Here is a 20,873-nt window from a genome sequence, read left to right on the forward strand (position 1 = left end):
TCCTTATCAACGTACCGAGCTGTGAATAAGACCCTATTAGGGGCTCGAGGTATTTTACGTTGGATGAAAAATATGCCTTATATAGATCCCTAATTTCTTATGAGGGCCCAGTTATGTACGCTGTGGCGGTGATATAGATATGTATACAACGAATCAAATTATCATGGATGAGAAATACTTTTTTGATTTTCATGTACCAATGGGGAAGCCATATGATATGCAATTTGTCTTTACTAAAATAAATATGCGGTGTGTAAGACCGCATGACCTCCAACATGAGGTTGATAAATTGCAATTATGGAATAATGATCATGCAATTAATCTAAGTCTCTTGATGAGAGATTCAGCTAAACCATTTTGAGCATGTACATATAACGTACTTAATGCTCTAAATTAATGCTTAAGACCATACAATAATCATTGAAGGCTCATGAAATGAATTCAGTGCATTATACATTTCGATGGTTCTTATCCTATATTTAGGATAATTTGCTCTTAATTTGTTAATTTGAGTATTAAATTTGTAGATGCATCAGTGAGCAACACAAAATACCTCAATGGTCCATATAATGAATTAATATGATCATATATATTTCCTTGAATGTGTTCAAAGAAAAGGAGTGGCTTAATTTTTATTTAAGGTAAGAGAGTCTTAAAATTAATTTTCCTGTGGCACATGACGCACACAAAATCTGAGAATTTTGAGAATTTTACAAATTTGGTTTTGTGACCAATAGAATTGCTGATAGTATTTCTTACCAATCACACGAAACCTGTGCGCGTTGGTGTTCCCTTTTCCCCAGACGCTGTGGCCACGGCTCCAGATTCGTGCGCGGCCTATCCCAAGCTAGGCGTGCAGCACCGGAGGAAAGACGGGGTCCGATCGATGCGTTGCCCTGTGGCATGGCACTTGAGCGGTGACGGTTGGGGCGACCGCGGAGTCACGGACGGGTGCCCAGTGGTTCCGAGCGCGGGTGCGCCATGAGGCCAGGCCCAGGCATGTGTCGCGTCGGTCTGGTTGGACCGAACGGTGGCTGTACTCCACCTGGTGCTCACGCGGCACGCACGCCCGGCCGCGCAGGCGTGGAACGAAGCCGACTGCGCGTGCGGATAGGAGCACGTTCAACGACGTCGCCGTCGTGAACACGAGCCTGAGCGCGACGCATCCGTCGCAGCTCGGCGGGAAGTGCGAAGTGGACCTCCCAATCGTGGCCGGCGACGGTGAACCGCCTGGAATCGGCGTGCTCCGCCCTCCCCATGGCCTTGGTCGCCGAGTTACCGTTGATCGTGAGGCGGTGCACCGAGCGCGCGGCCTCCGTGAGGTTCGAGGAGGATGGCACGCTGATGCCGTCGCACGTATGTGAGATGAACAGGGGGATTGCTGTGGTTGCACAGTGTCAGAATGGTGGTACTTGTATGGTAGTGGATTGAGTTGCGCCGCAGTGCTGAATGCAAGTCCGGATTGAATCGCGAGGAAGTCAATTCTGCTGCTTCGGACTTTGCGATCTTGCCTCTTCTCCAGACGACGCTTCATATCATCATATGGTACTATTCCGATAAGTAAATGTATAATTGTTTTCGAAGCGCCTACGGTCTACCCACCGGCATGTTAAGCAGCAGTGCAGGAGCGCCACATGACACAGTACGCACCACTATTCATTATGTTAAGGCTTCCAACGTTTAGTTGTTTAGTAGTACTAGTTTTCCTACGAAATATCGTTTTACAAAGTTTCTTTTGCTACTTCTATCATCGAACGGAAAAATTAGCAGTCTAATTGTTGCACTATTCCATGCTTCACGCATACTTAATAGCTGAAAACAGATTGGTTAATTGTAGTATTTTCCCCATTTTCCTTTTCAATGTGTTCGTTTATCGGGGCCTGTTGCCTCAATATGTTTATGAGCATCAAGGAAATTAAGCGTACAAATTGGTTACCCCTGTTTCACAATATTTTTCTGTTGATACTAACCCTAGAAAATCATTACAAAGCACCAAAACAACAATGTTTCAGTGAAAAATTAGTACAACACTACGAGAGCAGTAACTTCGATTTCGGACTGCAGAAACGCATGTACCCGTAGCTGCAGCAAGAAATATGAAAATCAAGAGTACTGCGATAATCATCCTCGTCACAGTTCCTTCCGCTTAGCATTTGAGGTATCCAAGGAACAATCTTTCCGTTCAGGATATCTCGTTCCCAGTCGCCAGAAAGGCCTCTGCTCGGCAATCTGGAAAAGTTGCCCGCTACACCATTCGTGCTGCCAATGATACCTCCCAACTGTTAGTACTACACATAGAAGCAGGTTTCCTCATATACCGTTAATCGTTTCCTTTCCAATGTGCTGATCTTGAATTCTTGACTGCCAAAGTACTAAGACATTGTCTCTCCACATGCCCCCCTCCCCCGCTCGATTGAAAGGGGAATCACAAAATGATTCTATCACCCCAAGTGCTTCAGAAAACTTATAGAACTGGTGCTAGAGCACTCTCCAGTGCTCCTCAGGTTTATATGTTCCAAAAGATCTGTTACTCCGCTCCTTCCATGACCTTACAGGTCTGACCAGCAAGGCACTCTCTAGTGAGTTCATTCTGCTTCCAAATAGTTTGTCACTATGGATCTTGCATGGTAGTGAGTAAATAAAGTTCGTCACTAATAGGCAAATTCCTCGTAGTATTCATTGGCAACACATAATATTGGCAGAAGGTGAAGGATTTATCATTTATGATATCCAATGGATAAGCTTGCGATACACACTTACCTAGTTAGATGAATAAGCTCACTTCACAAAAGGCAGCAAGAACAAGCCATTTATGTATGTACCTTCTGCTGCACCACCACTGTGCTCTTGAGGAAGCCAATCCACCTAGATTCAGATGTCTCAGCATCCAGAAGCTCCATCAGGGAGTAAGGGCCTGTTTGTTTTAGCTTTTGCTTTTAGTTTTTTTGAAAAGATATGATTTTGATTTTTCTAAAAAGCTACTTTTGAAAATAAACTGTTAGTTTCTACAATAAATTTTTAGCTTCTTAGCACATAACTTCTCAGAAAAACTACTCTCAACTAGCTTCTTAGCTTCTAGTTTATTTCCTCATAACTTCCCCAAAAGCCACTTTTCAACAAACCCATTTATTCTGTCTTCTGGCTTCTAGACTTCTGACAGAAACAATAGCCAGAAACAGCTGGAAACGTAAAGGCCCTTAGTCATCTTGCATCATAACTCAAACACAGCTTCGCTAATCCACTGGAATATGACCATTTTGCAGATCAACTTTTTCGTCCATTCCAGGGGTTTCGGACTCAGTGGACTGAGGCTGTAACATGGCTAATATAAAAAATGTAAATCAGCAAATATGAAGTAATCGAACTAAGAGTTTAAGATCGATATGCAATGTTCAACGATACTTACCTTCTTTTCTGAAGAGCTGCATAGCCATCAGAGTATAGAAGGAAGAACAGGTCATTCCAACCCAACACCAAATGTAACGTGTGGAATCCTCCGCCCTTTTTATTGCTACAACTCATCAGAATAAATACTTGGGATTATTTTCTTTAAAATATTGAATGATAATGCAGGCCTGCTACATTCTGCACTGAACTGCAGTAGCTCATTCTCTAGAACAGCAAAAGCATCTGCAAAAGCCTGTCGTACACATGATCAAACAGTAAGTTCTCGAAGCTGCAATTTGTTACCCATATATTTATATGTTCAAAGGCATAAAAGGTAGCACGTTATTCATAATACTGCGTGAAGACTAAATTATTACAATCAAAATTCTCCAGTCAGAAGAATAACCGCATACATAATATAACTATAGACAATGGCAATGCCATGACTTTGTATTCCAAATATTTATCTTTATTTGTAGGTTCTACTCCCTTCAACTTGGAGGATATTAGGTGCATCGATTATCCGTTGGAAGTTTTACATGTAACTTTTAGATTCAAGTATAATTTATGTCTGAATGGTTAATTGGTCAGTGGGTAAAGTTTAGGATCTATAATAATTGTTTATTGAGATCTGTAGCAACACACAGGCACCTAGCTAGTGTAAGAAAACAATAACGATCTAGAGGACACCAAAATTTCTATACATCCAAAGATGGATCTAACCAGCGTCTGAAGGAGAATTGTACATAACCTTGATACACTGGTGAATGCGGAAACAATTCCTGCCCACATTGTTAGCGGGGCAAAGTGGATCGTCAATATGGATGGGATCAATGCTACAAAATGGAGCATATGAAAAATTACCATAGCCAGTAGGTGACACGAGCAGGCGGTGTAAAATAGTGATTATATATCGTGCCCTCTTTCTCACCTGTGGCCTCTTTCTCGATTCAAATAAATTCCACTCCCTTGGATGGAAATACGCATATGGCGTGGATCAAATATGTTCCTGCCATTAAGATTACTAATTAGATACAAGATACACAATAATAGCTATTCCAAAAGGGAAATCTTACAAGAGGACAGTATTGACATTCAGACACACTTATGCTTTTTCGACCTCTTGTACTTGTGTACTTGCCCCATATGTGTTAAACAATAAACTGTTAAGGGTATATCCTTACCCAAAAAAGTACAGGAAATCCATCAAAAGGCTGCCCAGATTCTGCCAAGGAAATAATAAAAAATGTGGAGATGATTACAAGCATACAAAAACTTAAAAAGAAAATAGAGTAATAGACTCAAACACAGATAGAGTATTCAAGATTACTACTTGGTTAATAGGCCGCCCAAGATGATGCTCATGCTGGAGAAAACGAACAATTAACAGTACCTGCAAAGGATATTGTAAACTGGAACTTTATTGTTCACAGATACTCCTGAAATGCCATTGATCAACATAATACGCTAACATAGAAATTAAGAGAGGGCGGTAAGTTTGAACTGAAATATCAAAAGATGGCATGGTATAAGCAAATAAAAGTATGTTGGATTGGACTTCACTCGTTCTTTTGTTAGCCAATATAACACTAATAACTATGTTAGATATATATATCTCTCTATATAATATCCCTAGTCTATTAAGGATTTCATGCATATCGTCACATGTACATATGTATATATACTGACCTAGTGCCCCTAAGAAATACAAATTACTATTCCTAACATGGTATCACAACTAGGTTTAGGTTTTTCACAACTAGGTTTAGGTTTTTCTTTTCGGGACGTAGCAACTCGTCCCGTTTAGACTAGATCTATTTCCCGTCGGCTCCCCCCTCCCCACCCCTCCACGCATGGCGGGCTGCTTCTCCCCGGCGGGTTCTTGCCCCAACGCCGGCTTCTGCTCGCCCCGCCTAACACCATCTGCCTCCGCCTGGAGCTATCCCACTCGGTGTCGTCCACCTCCGCCCACCGGTCTGCCGGCCTCCGTCCAGGTTCCCGCCCTAGTACCTCCCGTCGCACGCTCGCCTGGCCGCCTTGGCCTCTACGCTGCCAGCCACTTCTACCTTCTCCGCTTGGGACCTTCTGTCCCGAGTCAGCCCGCTTGCCTGGTGTTTGTGTACAGTTTGTTCTTAATAGAACAGACAACTGCTCGTAAGTAAAAAAAAGTGCAAAAAAAAAAAAATTGCAACAGCACGCCGCTTTCTTTGCGCTCGTACTGTCGACCGTCGCTTCTCTTTTGCACTCTTGCCGTCCCTGGCCGCTACTTGTCTATGTGCTCGCTGTTGCTTGCCGCTTCTTTTGCGCTCTCGCCGTCGACCGCCACCTTCCATTGCGCTCTCACCGTCGTTTGTCACTTCTTCACGATGTCATCGAGCATCGTTTCAGTTTCTCAGTGCTTGGTGATCTTTGATGGTGCCAACTACCGGAACTTAACGCAGCATATGCGTGACCTTCATCTTTGGGGCGTTCTCTGTGGCGATGTTCCTTGTCCGCCTTCCCTAGAGCTTCCGATGGAGCTCATGCATCCAATTGTTAACAAAGGAGATAAGACAGCTATTGGCATCGTCACAGCTGCTTATGAGAAGATTGTCTCCGCCTAACAGAAAGATTTGGAGTTGTATCGTGATCGGCTGTCTGACTGTGTTCAGTGGATGGATGATAATGCTCATGCGACATCTATTCTGATTGCTAGTGTGGAGCACATGTTTTCTTTTAAGATTGTTGGATTCTCTACTGTCTTTCAGATGTGGACTCATATTCGTCTGTCTGTTGTTCGTCAGGAGCAGTCTCTTCAGCAGGGTGATGCCATAATTGAAGCATTCTATGCTCAGATGTCGGATGTGTGGCGTCAGTTGGACTCTTTCTGTGGTTGGTTGCCACTTTTGTCGGTGCTATTTGGATTTGCGTGCTGAGCGTGACTTTCGACGCCTCTACGAGTTCCTAACTCGCCTTCATCCAGAGTTTGAGCAACGTCAGGCTCAGCTGCTTGCCCGACATCCTCGTGTCACGCTTGTGGAGACTCTTACAGAGCCACATTCAGAGGAGACTCATCTGCGTGGTTCTAGACTCCTACCACTTCCTTAAGTATTGGCTGGTCATCCACCTGTTGTGCATACTCTTCGACTACACTGTTGTTTACTCCTTGTGTGCCTCCGCCATCTTCGCCCTCTTCAAGTGGTGGTGGTCGCCCTCACTACTCCTATTGCAGTAAGGAGGGCTATGTCGAGACGAACTGCTACCGAAAGAAGCATCTTCGACGTTCCTCTGATGCTTCTACCTCGACTACCTCTTCGATTGACACTCAACAAGAGATTGTGACGCTGCTTCGTCGTCTGGTTGCTACCTCTGGCTCTACTACTCTCTCTTCTATCACTGAGAGACCACATTCTACACAGTCAGGTATTTCACATTATATTCTTGACTCAGGAGTATCTTTTCATACGACTTCTAGTTTGTCTTCTCTTCATCCCCTTGTTTCTCCTATTCATGTTGTTACCGTTGATGGTAGTTCTCTTTCTGTTGCTAGTCGGGACAATCTTAGCAACTTTTCTTTTATTATTCCTTTTGTTGCTCATATTCCTTAACTCACCATGCAACTCATGTCAGCTGGTCAGCTTATTGACCATGGTTGTTGTGTTATCCTAGATTCTGACTCTTGCTGTATTCAGGATCGTCGCAGAGGTGCTCTGGTTGGTACTACCCCTTGGTGCCATGATTCTCAGCGTATATGAAAGCTTGACTGGCTTCGTCTTCCTTCCGCTACCGCCGCCAGCCTTTCTGCTTTCTCAACTATTGGTTCCTTCCAGCAGTGGCATCATCGTCTAGGTCATGTTTGTGGATCGCATTTGTTTTAGTTCGTCGTGGTCTTTTAGAGTCTATTTCAGGAGATGCATCCTTAGATTGTCAGGGTTATAAGCTTGGTAAACAGATCCAGCTTCCTTATCATCATAGTGAGTTAGTGTCTCAGCGTCCTTTTGATATTGTTCACTCAGATGTATGGGGTCCGACTTCCTACGTTTCAAAAGAGGGTCATAGATACTATATTATCTTCATATATGATTTCTCTCGCCACACTTGAATTTATTTTAGCGATTTGCCACTACGATTCATACTCAGTTTGACACTTCTATTCGTGTTTTTCGTGCTGACTTTGCTGGCGAATTTTTTTTCTGAGCATCTTCGTTCCTTTCTTGCTGAATATGGAACGTTGTCTCAGTTCTCCTATCCTAGAGCTCATGCTCGGAATGGTTTTGCTGAGCACAAGTATCGTCATCTTCTTGAGATAGCTCGTGCACTTATGATTGTCTCTTTTGTTCCACCTCATTTTTAGGCTGAGGCAGTCTCCGCTGCCACATATTTGGTCAATATCCAACCTTCCTTTGCTCTCAAGGATGAGATTCCTTTTAAGCGTCTATGTGGACGTCTTCCTGACTACTCTCTTCATCTTTTTAGCTATGTTTGTTACGTTCTTCTCGCTCCCTGTGAACATACCAAACTAACCGCTCTGTTTAGTATCTTTCTTGGTTACAATGCTGAACATAAGGGTTATTGGTGTTGAAACATTGTTGCTCGCCGGATGCGTATTTTTGGGGATGTTACTTTTGATTAGTCTCGTCCCTTCTATCCTCGGACCTCTCCTTCCACTTCTTCAGCATCCTTGGTCTAGCCACTGTGTTTTCTCATTTTTCCTGCTACACCCATCACTGTTTTTTCTTCTCTTCCTCGAGCACCGTTGGCACCTCCTCCTATTGTGCCTTCCACACCATTGACTTTCACCTCATATGCTCCTCCTGGTTTTATTAAGCCTTTTTTTTCCACTACACTTGTTCCAATGTTGCCTTATATCTAATCGTGCCGCTTTCTGATGAGCCTTCTTGTGGTGATTCAGTTTCTCCTTCCTCTCCTCGCTATTCTCTTTGTGATCATCATTTTATTCGACCTCTTGATCAATTTGGCTTTGTTCGTATTGTACCTGCCAAGCCGTCTTCTTATCGTGATGTTGTTGTTCATCAAGAATGGCATCATGCAATGGTAGAGGAGCTTGCTGCTCTAGAGCGCATCGGCATGTGGGATCTTGCTCCTCTTCCCCCACATGTTCGTCCTATAGGAGCATGGTTGCAACTATGATGAGACTTTTGCACTGGTGACCCACATTACCATAATGTGCACTCTTCTTGATGTTGCTTCTATGCGTCAATGGTCTATCTCCTAACTTGATGTTAATAATTTCTTTCTTAATGGTGAGTTGCGTGAGGAGGTCTACATGCACCCACCGTCAGGGTATTATGTTCCCAAGGGCATGGTTTATCGTCTCTGTCGCTCTCTATGGTCTTAAGCAAACCCCTCGACCCTGGTTTGAGCGTTTTTCTTCTGTGGTCATTGCTGCTGGTTTTTTTGCTAGTGCTCATGATCCTGCGCTCTTAATTCACACTTCCTCTCATGGTCGGACTTTTCTTCTCTTGTATGTTGATGACATGATCATTACAGGAGATGATTCTGAGTATATTATCTTTGTGAAGGCTCATCTCAATGAGCAATTTCTTATGTCCGATCTTAGTCCTCTTCGCTACTTTCTTAGGATTGAGATTTCTTCTACTGTTGACGGTTTCTTTCTGTCCCAAGAGAAGTATATTCAGGATCTTCATCGTGCTTCGCTCACTGATGAGCGCACTGTTGAGACTGCCATGGAGCTTCATCTTCAGCTTCGTTCTACTGATTGTGAGCATCTTGTGGATCCCACTCACTACTGACATCTAGTTGTGAGTCTTGTTTACTTTGGTGTCACTCGTCCTGACATTTCCCATGCAGTGCACATCCTAAGTTAGTTTGTTTCTGCTCCACTATAGTCATCTCCTGCGTGCACATTTCCCATGCAGTGCATATCTCGTCGTCTCTTATTTCCACGCTTCAGCTCTTTACAGCTTCGTGCTTATTTTGATGCTACTTGGGCTAGTGATCCTTCTAATCGCCGGTCTATTTATGCTTACTGTGTTCTCCTTAGTGGTTCTCTTATTGCTTGGAAGACTAAAAAGCAAACTGCAGTTTATCGTTCTAGTGCAGAGGCTGAGTTGCAAACCATGACATTGTTGACAGTAGAGCTCAGTTGGTTACGATGGCTACTTAGGGATTTGGTGTTTCTTCTCCTGCACCTACTCTTTACTCAGACAGTACATATGCTATCAATATTGCTTGGAATCCCGTGAAGCATGAGCTCCCCAAGCATATCGGTGTTGATGCTTCTTACACACGAACATAGGTACAGGATGAAGTGTCTGCTCTTCAGTATGTTCCTTTCGAGCTTCAGTTGGATGATTTCTTCATGAAGACACAGAATACAGCTCAGCACAGGTTCTATCTCTCCAAACTCAGTGTGGTTGATCCCTCATGAGTTTTTTTTTGGGGGGGGGGGTAGATATATATCTCGCTGTGTATAATATCCCTAGTCTATACGGGGTTTCTTGCATATTATCACTTGTATGTGTGTGTATATATATATATATATATATATATATATATATATATATATATATATATATATATATATGCTGGTGTAGAGCCTCCATGGAATACAAATTTATATTCCTTAACAATCTGTACAAGTGAAAAATCATCTCTGGAAATGGTTAATCCAGAGTTCAGACAATCCAACCCAACCATCAATAAATTCATGGTTGAACTTATAGAACCGTGACTAATCCACTGAATTTAGGGAGGAACGTTAAATTATTGACTTATAATTCTGATTATTTGTAGCAACCTGACGAGTGCATACTACATAGGTCTGCATAAGTTTATGGCCTCATACATGCATAATAAAGAAGCTACCCAAGGCAAACAAACTTTAAAAGCCACAAATTACCGACGAAGGAATCACAGGAGTATTAGGAAAAGCTACATACCAAACAGTAAGAGCTTAGACCACCTGAATAGGGGTGGTCCAAACTCCTGTCAGCCAAAAACTTCTTAAGAATCAAAGCAAGAGGTACAACCGCAGGAAATTGCTGAGTCAGCTCACGGACCTGTAGAATAAAAATAAAAATAAGGTGAGCAAATAGACAGGGGAAACCCTGCTTACTACTTAGTAATTCTATCTCGCAGAGTTCTTGTGCATGTTTGTAAGCACAATGTCATGAGAAACAAAGGTGCGTGGTATGTTCAATATCTAGTCATAAATTTTCAGTCTAACCAACCAAACAGCAAGCTGGCTGCTCATTCATGTATGTACAAGGTTTATGCAGGGAAAAGAAACAAGGTCATTTCGTCTCTAAGTTGTAAAACCTGAAACTGTTGGCTTCTGCACAAGATTTTTTTTTAAAAAAAAATCTTAGTAGAAAAATCCTCATGACAATGTTGTAAAAAAGAAATCACTCCAAAAGCAACATGATTCTTATGATATTTGATCATCTCATCCTAAGGATCTGTTGAGGCAACACGCACACATGCACAGTGGCAAATCCACGGCAGGCCGTCGAGGTCGACTGACACCGACGAGTCCTCGCTAAGCCTGGATACCCTGCCTTGTATTCCCAGCTTTGACCCCGGTGAAAAATCCACCTGACCCTGGCGGCCCAGCCTATCCAACGATCTACTCGCTAGCATTAGCAGTCTGCCAATCCACAAAGGCACAAACCTATTCACGTATCCAGATCCACTCGCTAGCATTCACGAAACCAACAACTTGTTGTCCTGTCAGCCCGTTTCGTGGAGGCCAACAGCCCACAACACGTCCCCATTACACAGATCGATCATTCTCCTATCCTGATTGATCGGCTCGTCGCCCTTTTTCACCTTCGTCGCATCGCGCACCGGTCAAGCTCCTCACTCTCAGGTGCCAACAGTAGAAGGTAACCTCAATTCTGCAATTGAACATACAACTTCTTGATTATCACATAGCGGAATCGATCCATGTCATGGTGTCAAGGTCTATCCGCCCACACCTAGGTTTGAGAATCTCAAATCTTAGGCTAATGGTGGATAAAAAAAGCATCTTGCTTTTCATTTGGTCTATCGGCTCCTCAAGCTAGTACTTGTTCTTCCTATAGCTATTGCATCGGTTGAGAGGTGTTTTTCAGCAATGAAAATCATGAAGACAGTACTGCAAAATCGTATCAACCATAAATTTATGAATGATTCTATCATATGCTTCGTGGAACAAGCATTTCTTGCTACAAGTCCATGATGATGTGATAGTTCACTTTCAAAAGATGGACCGTAAAGTGCAAGAGGTAACCACTATTGTAAAGAGTTTATTTTGTGACAACATGTAGTTATTAATTTTATCCCTCTGTTATGCATGGTCTTATATTATTAGAAGTTGTAAGTATGTGCCATGAGTTTGTAGCGACCCCGGCAACCATTTATCCTGGATTCGCCCCTGTATATGCACATGTGTTGTCATAATTATTTATGAATCATACATATAATTTGAATTATCATCATGATTTCAACATAAATTATTGAAATATTAAAAGTGAAATATTACATAGGAGCTACAGTAAAAGAATCGATGTTTATAACACCACAGATGGCAACATTGTTTATATCCATTTAATGTCCCATATTATATCATATATGTGTGTCTGTTAGATGATTCATGTAGTGCTTATTAATTATTACTAATTGTCTAAACTATTTGATTGTGTGATACAAGTTCAATTTCTTTAGCAACAGATTGAAGATACAAACACATGACTAGGTATCAACTACCAAACTGTAATCAAACAGGTCTAAACAAAATATTTGCATGAAGGCTAGATTTAGAGCAAACTAATGGAAATGAAGAGGAACTTATTTCTTTCAAAATATTCAGGTAGATAGCAGACTTCTGATTTACCAACACAGTAGTTTGCAGTCCTGTATGGGATGGCGATTTGAAACTTATATCAAGACGAATTGACTGTACAGTATCACAATCATCCTTATTCAATTTTGAACACACCAGCATGTTGCTGCCTTCCGAACTAGAGGTATCAGAACGAGGAGGGCTCCCTTGTTCTCCAAGCACATTAACTGAATATTCTTGTGAACTATCCAGAACAGAAGAGTACTCACTGGACATATTTGTGTCACAAGGTACATCTGCTACAAGCATGATCACAGGTATCTGCAAATGATAAAAGAATGAGGAAGATAAAATAGCTAGTGAACTAGGAAGAGATAGACACTTACAGCTGTATTTTCAATCGTTTTGAGGGAATCACTCCTAACCCAGTCCTGGTTTGTAAGACACCTTGCTGCATGCTGAAAAGAAAAGGATGGTCCGTGTGAAAAGAAATGCAAAATTATTTGACCATTAAGCATGCAAGCATGTCCATTTTGCGTCCAAAGGAAACATGCATACGCAGTTATGCGCATAATATAGTAACCCAATGGTGAAAATTGATATATGCCACTTGAAAACATGGCAATTTGCAGAATGCCACTCATGAAACCCAGTTTCCTCTCTTCTTTGTACAATGTCATAATCTCTACTCTTCCCCCATTTCCCATATATTTCTATCTTTTCAAATTTATCCTCAACTGAAGTTCTCAAATTACCCCTGATGTGTTTCTTTCCTGGGACTGAACCACACCAGTCTCCTCTGCATAGCCTCTGTGCCTACCGGGTCACCATCAGTCACCTCTGCATAGCCAGCTCATCAACGGACACATCCCAGCAATGCCAGGGTGCAGCCTCCCCAGCCCTACATGCCTGAGTTCTTCTAATAGTATAACCTGTCCAGAAAGGAACATCCCCAGTAGACTAGTCTCATGTGCTCTAGCGTTCCCTTGGTCAGGTCTGGCTGGCTCTAGGAACAGAGATGTAAGTTATGATCTACTCACTCCGATTGCAAATGTATGCCGTTTTAGACTTGTACACAAGAATTAAGAAAGTAGATCAAATGATCTTGTTACCCTTCATTTATTCTGTATTGGAAAAGATAACTCATTCATGTGTGAGAGTGATAGCATTTATTAAACAAGGGCAAAACAGGAACAAAAGAGAAAAAAGTGCATAGAAGTTCGAGAATAACTTATATTTAGAGAATAGTTGAGGAAGCTAAAACGACCTACATTTGCAACCAGAGGGAGTATTTCATCTGCTGTAATTGGATCTGGTGTGGTTCAGTTCCAATGGGATGACATGGTGTTAGATCCCAGAGAATAAACAAACATAGCTGATAGGTGCATTACCTGAAGACATGTTTCCTTTATGCCATTCCGGCCTTCCAAAATTCCAGCTTCTTTAATAGGTTCCTGTAAGCAAATATAACTTAAAACATCTATAACAATATGAAGGCATATGCATTTAAACTAACTTGTCACACACTGTTAATAGTTATGCAACTCACCAGGTTTCGAACTGGGGGAAGAGACACCACAAGATCAACATCACTAGTCGGAAGGGCCAAACCAGTGGCATTCGAGCCAAATAGATTTGTGCGGGAACGAGGCCAGAGAACCTGCAAGCAGCGTGTGACTCTTTTGACCGCCCAATTTATATAGGATCTCCTCACCAGATTCCCAGCAGCAACCTGACAAGAATTATGAATGGAATCAACATGTGCTTAAAAAAAGAGACTTTGATCGAAAGAAGATACTTCCATCAACACAAATCAAGGCATGGCATGCAATTCACTAAGCATCAGAGTAATGGTTAAAAATCCCATAGCACACATAGATGAAGGCTGCGATGCAAAAGGCAGAAGGAGGTATACCTGCTTACAGAATTGATCTATCTCTTCATGTAGAGCATCGTGCATCAAAGAGAGGGATGATTTGTGAGATGAACCATTTAGCATATCCGGTGGCTGCACAGGCAACGCCACATCTGGCTGCAAAAGCATATGTTAGAAAGGCACAAAAGCTGCATAAACAATCACTCTCACCGATGACGGTAAATTGGAAATCACATCCTTACATGTTGATCATGAGATAGTTGTGAAATCTTAACAAGGTGGTCCTGCAAAACAGTATCCTCAATTGATTGCACCAGTGTACCAGCAGAAGTGCCCTTGTTTCCCCATGAAGGCCATACAACTTCAGGACCATCCAAGCAAAACTGAGCCCTATGGAAAAATTTATCTTCAGATAATAAACTTCTCATCCCCCAATGTCTAGGACTTGAGCTTCCGGATCTAACAATTGGGAATCCTCTTTTTCTTGACTCTCCAGCAGGAGAAGGGGGTGGTGGCTGAGGCACGCGAGGAACACTAAGTACTACTGGTGACGGAGGTCTTCTCAGAAGAGGTATGTCCCTCCTGTTTGAAGGCACACATGGGCTCCTGTGATCATGACTACCCTTAAAGTCCGATCTTGATGACCTTCGTGATATATTAGGAACAACTATCGGCCGCAGCATTGCATATGGCAATGTATCTCCCTTGACTACTTCACTGCCACAAGACGGACTCTTTGCAACTGAAGTAATTTTATCTTCAGGACTGTCTTGCATGGACAATGGAGAAGGCAAAGCTTCACTGTTGATGTCATTCCCTGTTATTGAGTGAATAGCAGGATCCACAGATTCGTTTAGGGAACAGGATGAAGTGGAGGGTGGTGATGATACACCATTTGCATATGTAGATGGAATCCCATTAGCAACGTCGTCGACAACTCGTATAACATCTGCCTCATGCCAAGCCCAAGCACTATCATCCGAACTAAGAGATGGTGGCCTAGAAAAACCAGTTCCTGTGTGTTCTGCAGGACTCCAATACATCACGCCTCCACCAAAATATTGATTAATATCTCTTCCAGAATGTGCACGGCCATCTGATTCTTCTTCAGAAAACCAGTAGCTTTCAGTATCATCCCCAATATCACTGTCACCAAAATATTTCCTACCTTTATCATTGCAAATACCACCTCTTTGCATTAGTTGAGCAGGAAATCCTGACCAAGCAGAAGATTGCATCTTTGGGGTATACAATGGATCGTAACTTAAAGCAGCATTATGACTCAGCTGACCATAGCCTCTAAAAGCAGGAGGCCAATCAAAACTTAGTGGAACTGCTAGAGAGGGTAACAGTTGATTGCATCCAGCCTCAATTGGCGGATTTCTGACCTGATGGTTGGCGGGAAGAAAGGGTTGGTTGAATTGAGATGGCCATTTGTAACCAACATCAAGATGCAACCTGTCCGCTGCAGCTGGGCGATGTGGCATTTCAGGAGATACAAAATGAGGTGGCGTTACACTAGGCCATTCATATGATGTTCCTCCCGGTAGGTTTCTGTTGTATACATAATATTCACCTCCACTATTTTTCACTACTGCACCATTGTCGCTCATAGCACTTTGAAGCATGTTGGCAGGAGTAGGGATAACCGAAGGTAATATTTTGTCTGTTGCCACCACAGATTTATGATCCACGTGTTTTTCATCACAGCCAGTTTTATCCTGTGCAGATCTTACCAAGGCATCAACAGAATTTCTGTACAGCTTATCGGAAGAAAGATTATCACTTCTGGAAGGTAAACATGAAGATGATTGAACCATGGATTCATTGTGACTAATGTATGATGTTGCCTGCTCACTCATGTTGAAGGCATCAGACTCATGAGCACTCTGATAATGTTTTGTAGTAACTAACGAGCTAACTCTAGGAGAATATGAGGTGTCTTCCTGTATTGTGCTGTTTCTGCTTGCTTTTACCTTTGTTCCATTCAGTAATATGGAAGAGTTAGAGCAACTAACTGCTTCAGGGACCTCACTCCTGAAAGAATAGACATAAGAAGGGAGATTAGGTGAGTCATCGACTTCTTCAATAGGTTTATGTGAGGCTTCTGTAGCAACACGAGGAAGAGCTTTCTTCAATTTGCTAGATCCTGGGCTCTCAGGTCTCATCAGATTTGATACTTTTGTTTTCCCTTTACGTTTGTTCTTCTTTTTGTTACAATGGTTCTTGCTGTCATCAAACCCAACAGTTTGCTCCTAAAATATGGAGGATGTCATTCGTAAGTCATGAATTAATGAACAACAAAAAACTGTGCACAATATATCCTTACCACCTTTATTTTTGGTGCAATTTCCTTGCAAGGAGTTTCTTCAGAAGCAGGTCCAGCAGTAGTGCCTCCAACAGATGGAGCACATTGGTTTAGTAAAACCCTACAATTGCGAGTTTCTGAACTATTGCATCCATTGTCCTGGAAAGAAGTCCTTGGGTCAACTAGTTAATGTACTCAGTGAAGCATATAGTCCTATGCCTATAGCAATACTACAGCAAGCAGAGCATCAACCAACTGTACCTTTATTGGCTTAGAAGATTCTGTTAGCTTTTTTGAGCTGTTAGACTTCTTCTTTCCTTTCCGAGAACCTCCACTGGTCTTTTCAACACCTTTCTTTTCCAGAGCCTTTGAAGCTCCATCGCCAATAAGTTCAAGATTTATACTTTCCGTCGATACCACCATGAGGAGCTCTCGTAATTTCACGAGTATATCATCAGCAACAGTAGCAGCTGATGTTAATGAAGTGAAAAAGATTGCATCACCACCACAGCAAGTAATGTTGCTTTTCAAACACACTATCTCCTGAACAAGCTGCAGTCTTTTCAACTCTTTAGCAAAAATAAGCTTCTTACAAGACAGATTGTTTGCAACATCAATGGAAGCAGGTCGATTCTTTCTAAAAAAAGGCTGTCGTATACATTCACCAGTATCTGCAACAAATGATCCTGGTTCACCTAGGCAGAAGCAGAATTTTTCTCTTGAAGCAATATCTGATCCTTCAGCGATCTCATTAGCCTGCAAACTTGAGCTATTACATATTAGATGTGCTTGAGCAATAGCAACTTGCTGCAAACACCAACTTTAGTGATTTTCTTCCCAATCATTGTCAGTATTAAAACAAGCCTGAATGGGGTGGCAAAGAGCTGATTATTTGTTACTCCAAGTCAACATGGCTGAGCCAACATAAGCAGTTCACATATTTGCTATAATAAATTCTCCAGTCCACAGTTAAAAATGAGACCCAAATTAGGAAAAAAAATAGGGGGCACAACAAATCGTCAATTAGAAAGTGTTTGAAGAATAAATAAATAAATACATGTTACTACAAGAAAAACGAGGGTTCTCACATTAACTAAAGGAGAATTTCCAGCACCACATAAAAAGTCATACAGACCAAAGTAACCTACTTGTGTTAAAGATACTGCAGTGACTGTTATATAAAAACACTCCTATGAAGACAAAAGAAACATTTGGCTCAACAATGCCTCAAAATCGTCTTGATTGGAAATCCATGCCCGCAAAGGGCCACTTTGCAATCTGATCTTCAGTTTGTCCAACCTTCTGAGAAAAACACAAAAATGCTAACACAACCACATAATAAGTATCCTGGATTCATTGATCGTTGAAGACTGTAATGAGGCTTTAATTAGATAAAGCGTGCAGATTTCAGCAAGCAACATCAATTGCCAAATAGTTCAATCATGTTAGTGTATCTATTTCAGCAAATAAGGGGTTTCCACTCTGCACATACACAACACAACAACCAACTTCTTGAATGCCAATTCCAAAGAAATATAGAGAATAAATAACTTTTAATTCTATTAAATATATAGGTAAAATCAGTCATTTTTGATATAAGAATACAAAACCGAAATCTATCTTTCATTAGATCTACAAGCCTTACAGAGTTCTAGAAAGCTAAATTACATATCTAAAGCACAGGTGCTGTTGTATTTACAAAAAATTTGAAAGAAAAAGTTTTATTCAGAGCTCACTAGATTTCTTTGCTTGTTTTTTATTGAGTAAATTTCAAAAAAAAAAAAAAAACAGGTTCCATGGCATATGTGTCAAAAAAACTACACATTTAAAGGCTTGTGTCAAAAAACTACACATTTAAGGCCACATGTTTTCAAAAAACTACAGGTTTTAGAATTTTGTGTCATCTTCAACCACATCCGACAAGGACAGCCCACACGTCGGCCTAACACAACATAACGGAAACTGTAATATTTTGTTACACCGACATGTGGGCCATCCTTGTCAAGTGGCGTTGGAGGTGACGGCAATTCTAAAACCTGTAGTTTTCTGAAAACATGTGGCCTTGAATGTGTAGTTATTTGACACAAGCCCTTAAATGTGTAGTTTTTTTATACATATGCCAAAGAACCTATGGGTTTTTTAAATCCTCTTTTTAAGTTGAACATGCATTTGCAAAACTCAACATTAATGCAAGAGAAAGGAATCCATACCACTTCCTTTCCAAGGAACTATTACATAGTTGAGAGCCAACTACAAATCCTGCCATGTTATTTCTGTCACATTTTCCTTTCTTCCACCATCATCACCAGTCTTTCCACGTTTCCTTTGTTACGATAATAAACCATCATAGATACCCCCAAAATGCACCAATATGGATTCTACCACCCCTAGACACAAACCAAATTTATTTACCTCACCTACACATCATAACTAAATCACCTTTAATTAGACAACAAAGTTTCACAACACACTCATGTAATAACAAATAAGCGTGCTCTCTCAAACCTTAACTCGCTTGAATTAAAATCATACGACAAAAAGATAACGGGATTACAGAAATGTTTCTAAAATCTGCACTTAGCTTATACTAACCAGGCATGAAATTATATGCATACAACTGAAAAACGCAACAAAACATGGTTTGAAATCCATTGCACTGTAAATCACTTAAAAATGCAGCGTGAGAAAGCATATTACCATTGCAATTGCACCTTTCCCGAAGAATGCCCCAATGATCCTTGCTCTCACCCGTGGCTCCAGCTTCATCCACCAATCCACATACCCCTTCTCCCTCCAGAACGCGTTTGCGGCCAACCCAGCCTTCTCCTTCACACCCTTCCCAACCCTTGCCGCCTTCCTCCCTCCACATCCACCTGCCGCCGCCCACGACATCCGCAGCGCGATCTCCAACCTGTTGGCCACAAACTCCTCGATCACGTAGTACCCCTTCGCATTCAGCCAGGGCAGCTCCGGAAAATCCTCGCACGCCAGCGCAGCCAGGTCCACCTCCCCCTCCCCGCAGCAGAGGAACCTTCCGCCGGAGATCTCGTCCATGGCTGCGATAAGGCCGTCGAGGTCGGCGAAGAGGGCCTCGGCGACGGTTATCGCGTTGGGGCGCCGCGACGACGAGTGGGGCGAGGGGAAGAGGAGAAGGTTGGAGAAGAGGAGGGCATGCGCCCGGCATCCCGCGGCGGCGCGGGCGAGGAGACCGCGGGAGAGCCGCGAGAGGACGGTGGGCTCGTCGGCCTCGCGCGCGGAGGAGGACGGGGACGAGGAGTGGAGGACGAAGAAGGAGGAGTGGCCCCGGAGGCGGAGGCGGCGGAGCATGGAGAGCAGCGCGGCGGCCGCGGCGGGGGAGAGTAGGGAGGTGGTGGCGGCGGAGCGCGCGGCGGGGGGCAGGGAGGCGAGCCACCGGAGGATCGCGGCGCGCGGGGACGAGGAGGGGGCGCGGGTAGGGTTCGCGGCGGCGTGGTAGAGGGAGAGGTGCGCGGTGAGGGCGTCGATGAGCTCCTGCGTGGTGCGCGGCGAGGCGGAGGCGGAGGCGGAGGCCATGGTGGTGGAGACTGGAGACGCCGCTTGGGGGAATGCGTGCGTCGGTGGCTGGTCGGTACTCGGAAATGGGGAGGAGCGGCCGCTGTGGTGGGCCTGGAGCCCTGCACTGGTTTGGTCAATCTCGGAGGAGAGATTTTTGCTGAGAGGTCCCTACACTTGTTTCTTTTTACATATAGATTCATCTGTGCTTTATCGCTTTTTGCCAATATGACACTGACAGGTGAGGCTGAGGGTTCATTCTTGTAATCTTGTGATGTGTTTCTGACAGTTTTGCATTGCTTGTGTGCTTTATTCCTTGTTAAGAATGATTTTTTTTTTTTAAAAAAACGAAGATTGGTACTACTGCTCCAGAAGGTCCGGTTCATTCTGGGATTCAACTGTTTTTAGGAATGATTATAAAAAATCATTTTTTAAAAATATAATCATGTTGTCCCTCTCATCTCAGTAAGTGCCAGGCTGACTACTACGCTTGTTGTTGCTCTAGTATATTATTGAGAAACATCAATAGATAGACATCTAAGCCTTAGCTAGATATATAATATAATAAATATTGTCTTGGTAACAAATAATCATAGTTTATAGTAAAAAGATATCAATACATAATATATGATCAGCTTCTTGAAACTCGTTAATTCCCTTCGATTATCACTTATTGAGCGCTAATGGTTCGCCTACCCAATGTGTCACATAAGAAGGGTATTTGCACCATCACGTGTTTGTTGAATATGAGTTTAAGAATGATCAATGTGTGGTCAATTTATCTACCTCAGCTTATACCTTTAACTATCTTGCTAATTTTGACTAATAAATCTAATCACCACAATTATATCCACCAGTGTTGGGATTGTCATTAAGGACCCCGACGCCACTGGTCCCGCTAGCCTACGCCTATGGATCACGGGTCTCCGGAGACCTTGCGGATCTCCAGGCTTCGAAACTCTTCGGAGCCCCAGCCTCCCAGAGCC

At 42.6% G+C, this 20,873-nt stretch overlaps 1 protein-coding gene across 12 annotated transcripts; it reads right to left on the reverse strand.

Moving 5' to 3' along the window:
• Nucleotides 1-1,863: 1,863 nt before the first annotated feature.
• LOC133883223 (uncharacterized) lies at nt 1,864-20,046 on the reverse strand. Of its 12 annotated transcripts, none has more exons than XM_062322465.1 (17): nt 19,054-20,045; nt 16,950-17,112; nt 16,618-16,826; nt 16,378-16,515; nt 14,291-16,303; nt 14,088-14,204; nt 13,722-13,904; nt 13,564-13,626; nt 12,559-12,630; nt 12,224-12,493; nt 10,290-10,409; nt 4,721-4,780; nt 4,572-4,612; nt 4,319-4,396; nt 4,139-4,223; nt 3,407-3,640; nt 1,864-3,322 (listed from the first exon to the last, which is right to left on the reverse strand). In XM_062322465.1, the coding sequence occupies exons 1-16, from the start codon at nt 19,906-19,908 to the stop codon at nt 3,512-3,514; spliced, it is 4,596 nt and encodes a 1,531-aa protein (XP_062178449.1). In that variant the 5' UTR covers nt 19,909-20,045; the 3' UTR covers nt 1,864-3,322; nt 3,407-3,511. The 12 variants fall into 12 exon arrangements, with proteins under 12 accessions (XP_062178449.1, XP_062178445.1, XP_062178446.1 ...); XM_062322461.1 differs by having other exon boundaries at nt 1,864-2,619; nt 2,761-3,322; nt 16,618-17,112; XM_062322462.1 differs by having other exon boundaries at nt 1,864-3,311; nt 16,618-17,112.
• Nucleotides 20,047-20,873: the final 827 nt, after the last annotated feature.

Source organism: Phragmites australis, chromosome 10, assembly GCF_958298935.1.
Source record: "Phragmites australis chromosome 10, lpPhrAust1.1, whole genome shotgun sequence".
In the NCBI taxonomy this organism is placed as follows: domain Eukaryota; kingdom Viridiplantae; phylum Streptophyta; class Magnoliopsida; order Poales; family Poaceae; genus Phragmites; species Phragmites australis.

What these genes read in the sequence shown, in the direction of transcription:
- LOC133883223 (XM_062322462.1), bottom strand. Translation starts at nt 19,908, where the DNA reads ATGGCCTCCGCCTCCGCCTCCGCCTCGCCGCGCACCACGCAGGAGCTC. An exon ending in AAACGATTGAAAATACAGCT is followed by an intron (nt 12,494 to 12,558) that starts GTAAGTGTCTAT and finishes TATCATTTGCAG; the next exon opens with ATACCTGTGATCATGCTTGT. An exon ending in TTGGGCGGCCTATTAACCAA is followed by an intron (nt 4,613 to 4,720) that starts GTAGTAATCTTG and finishes TTTCCTTGGCAG; the next exon opens with AATCTGGGCAGCCTTTTGAT.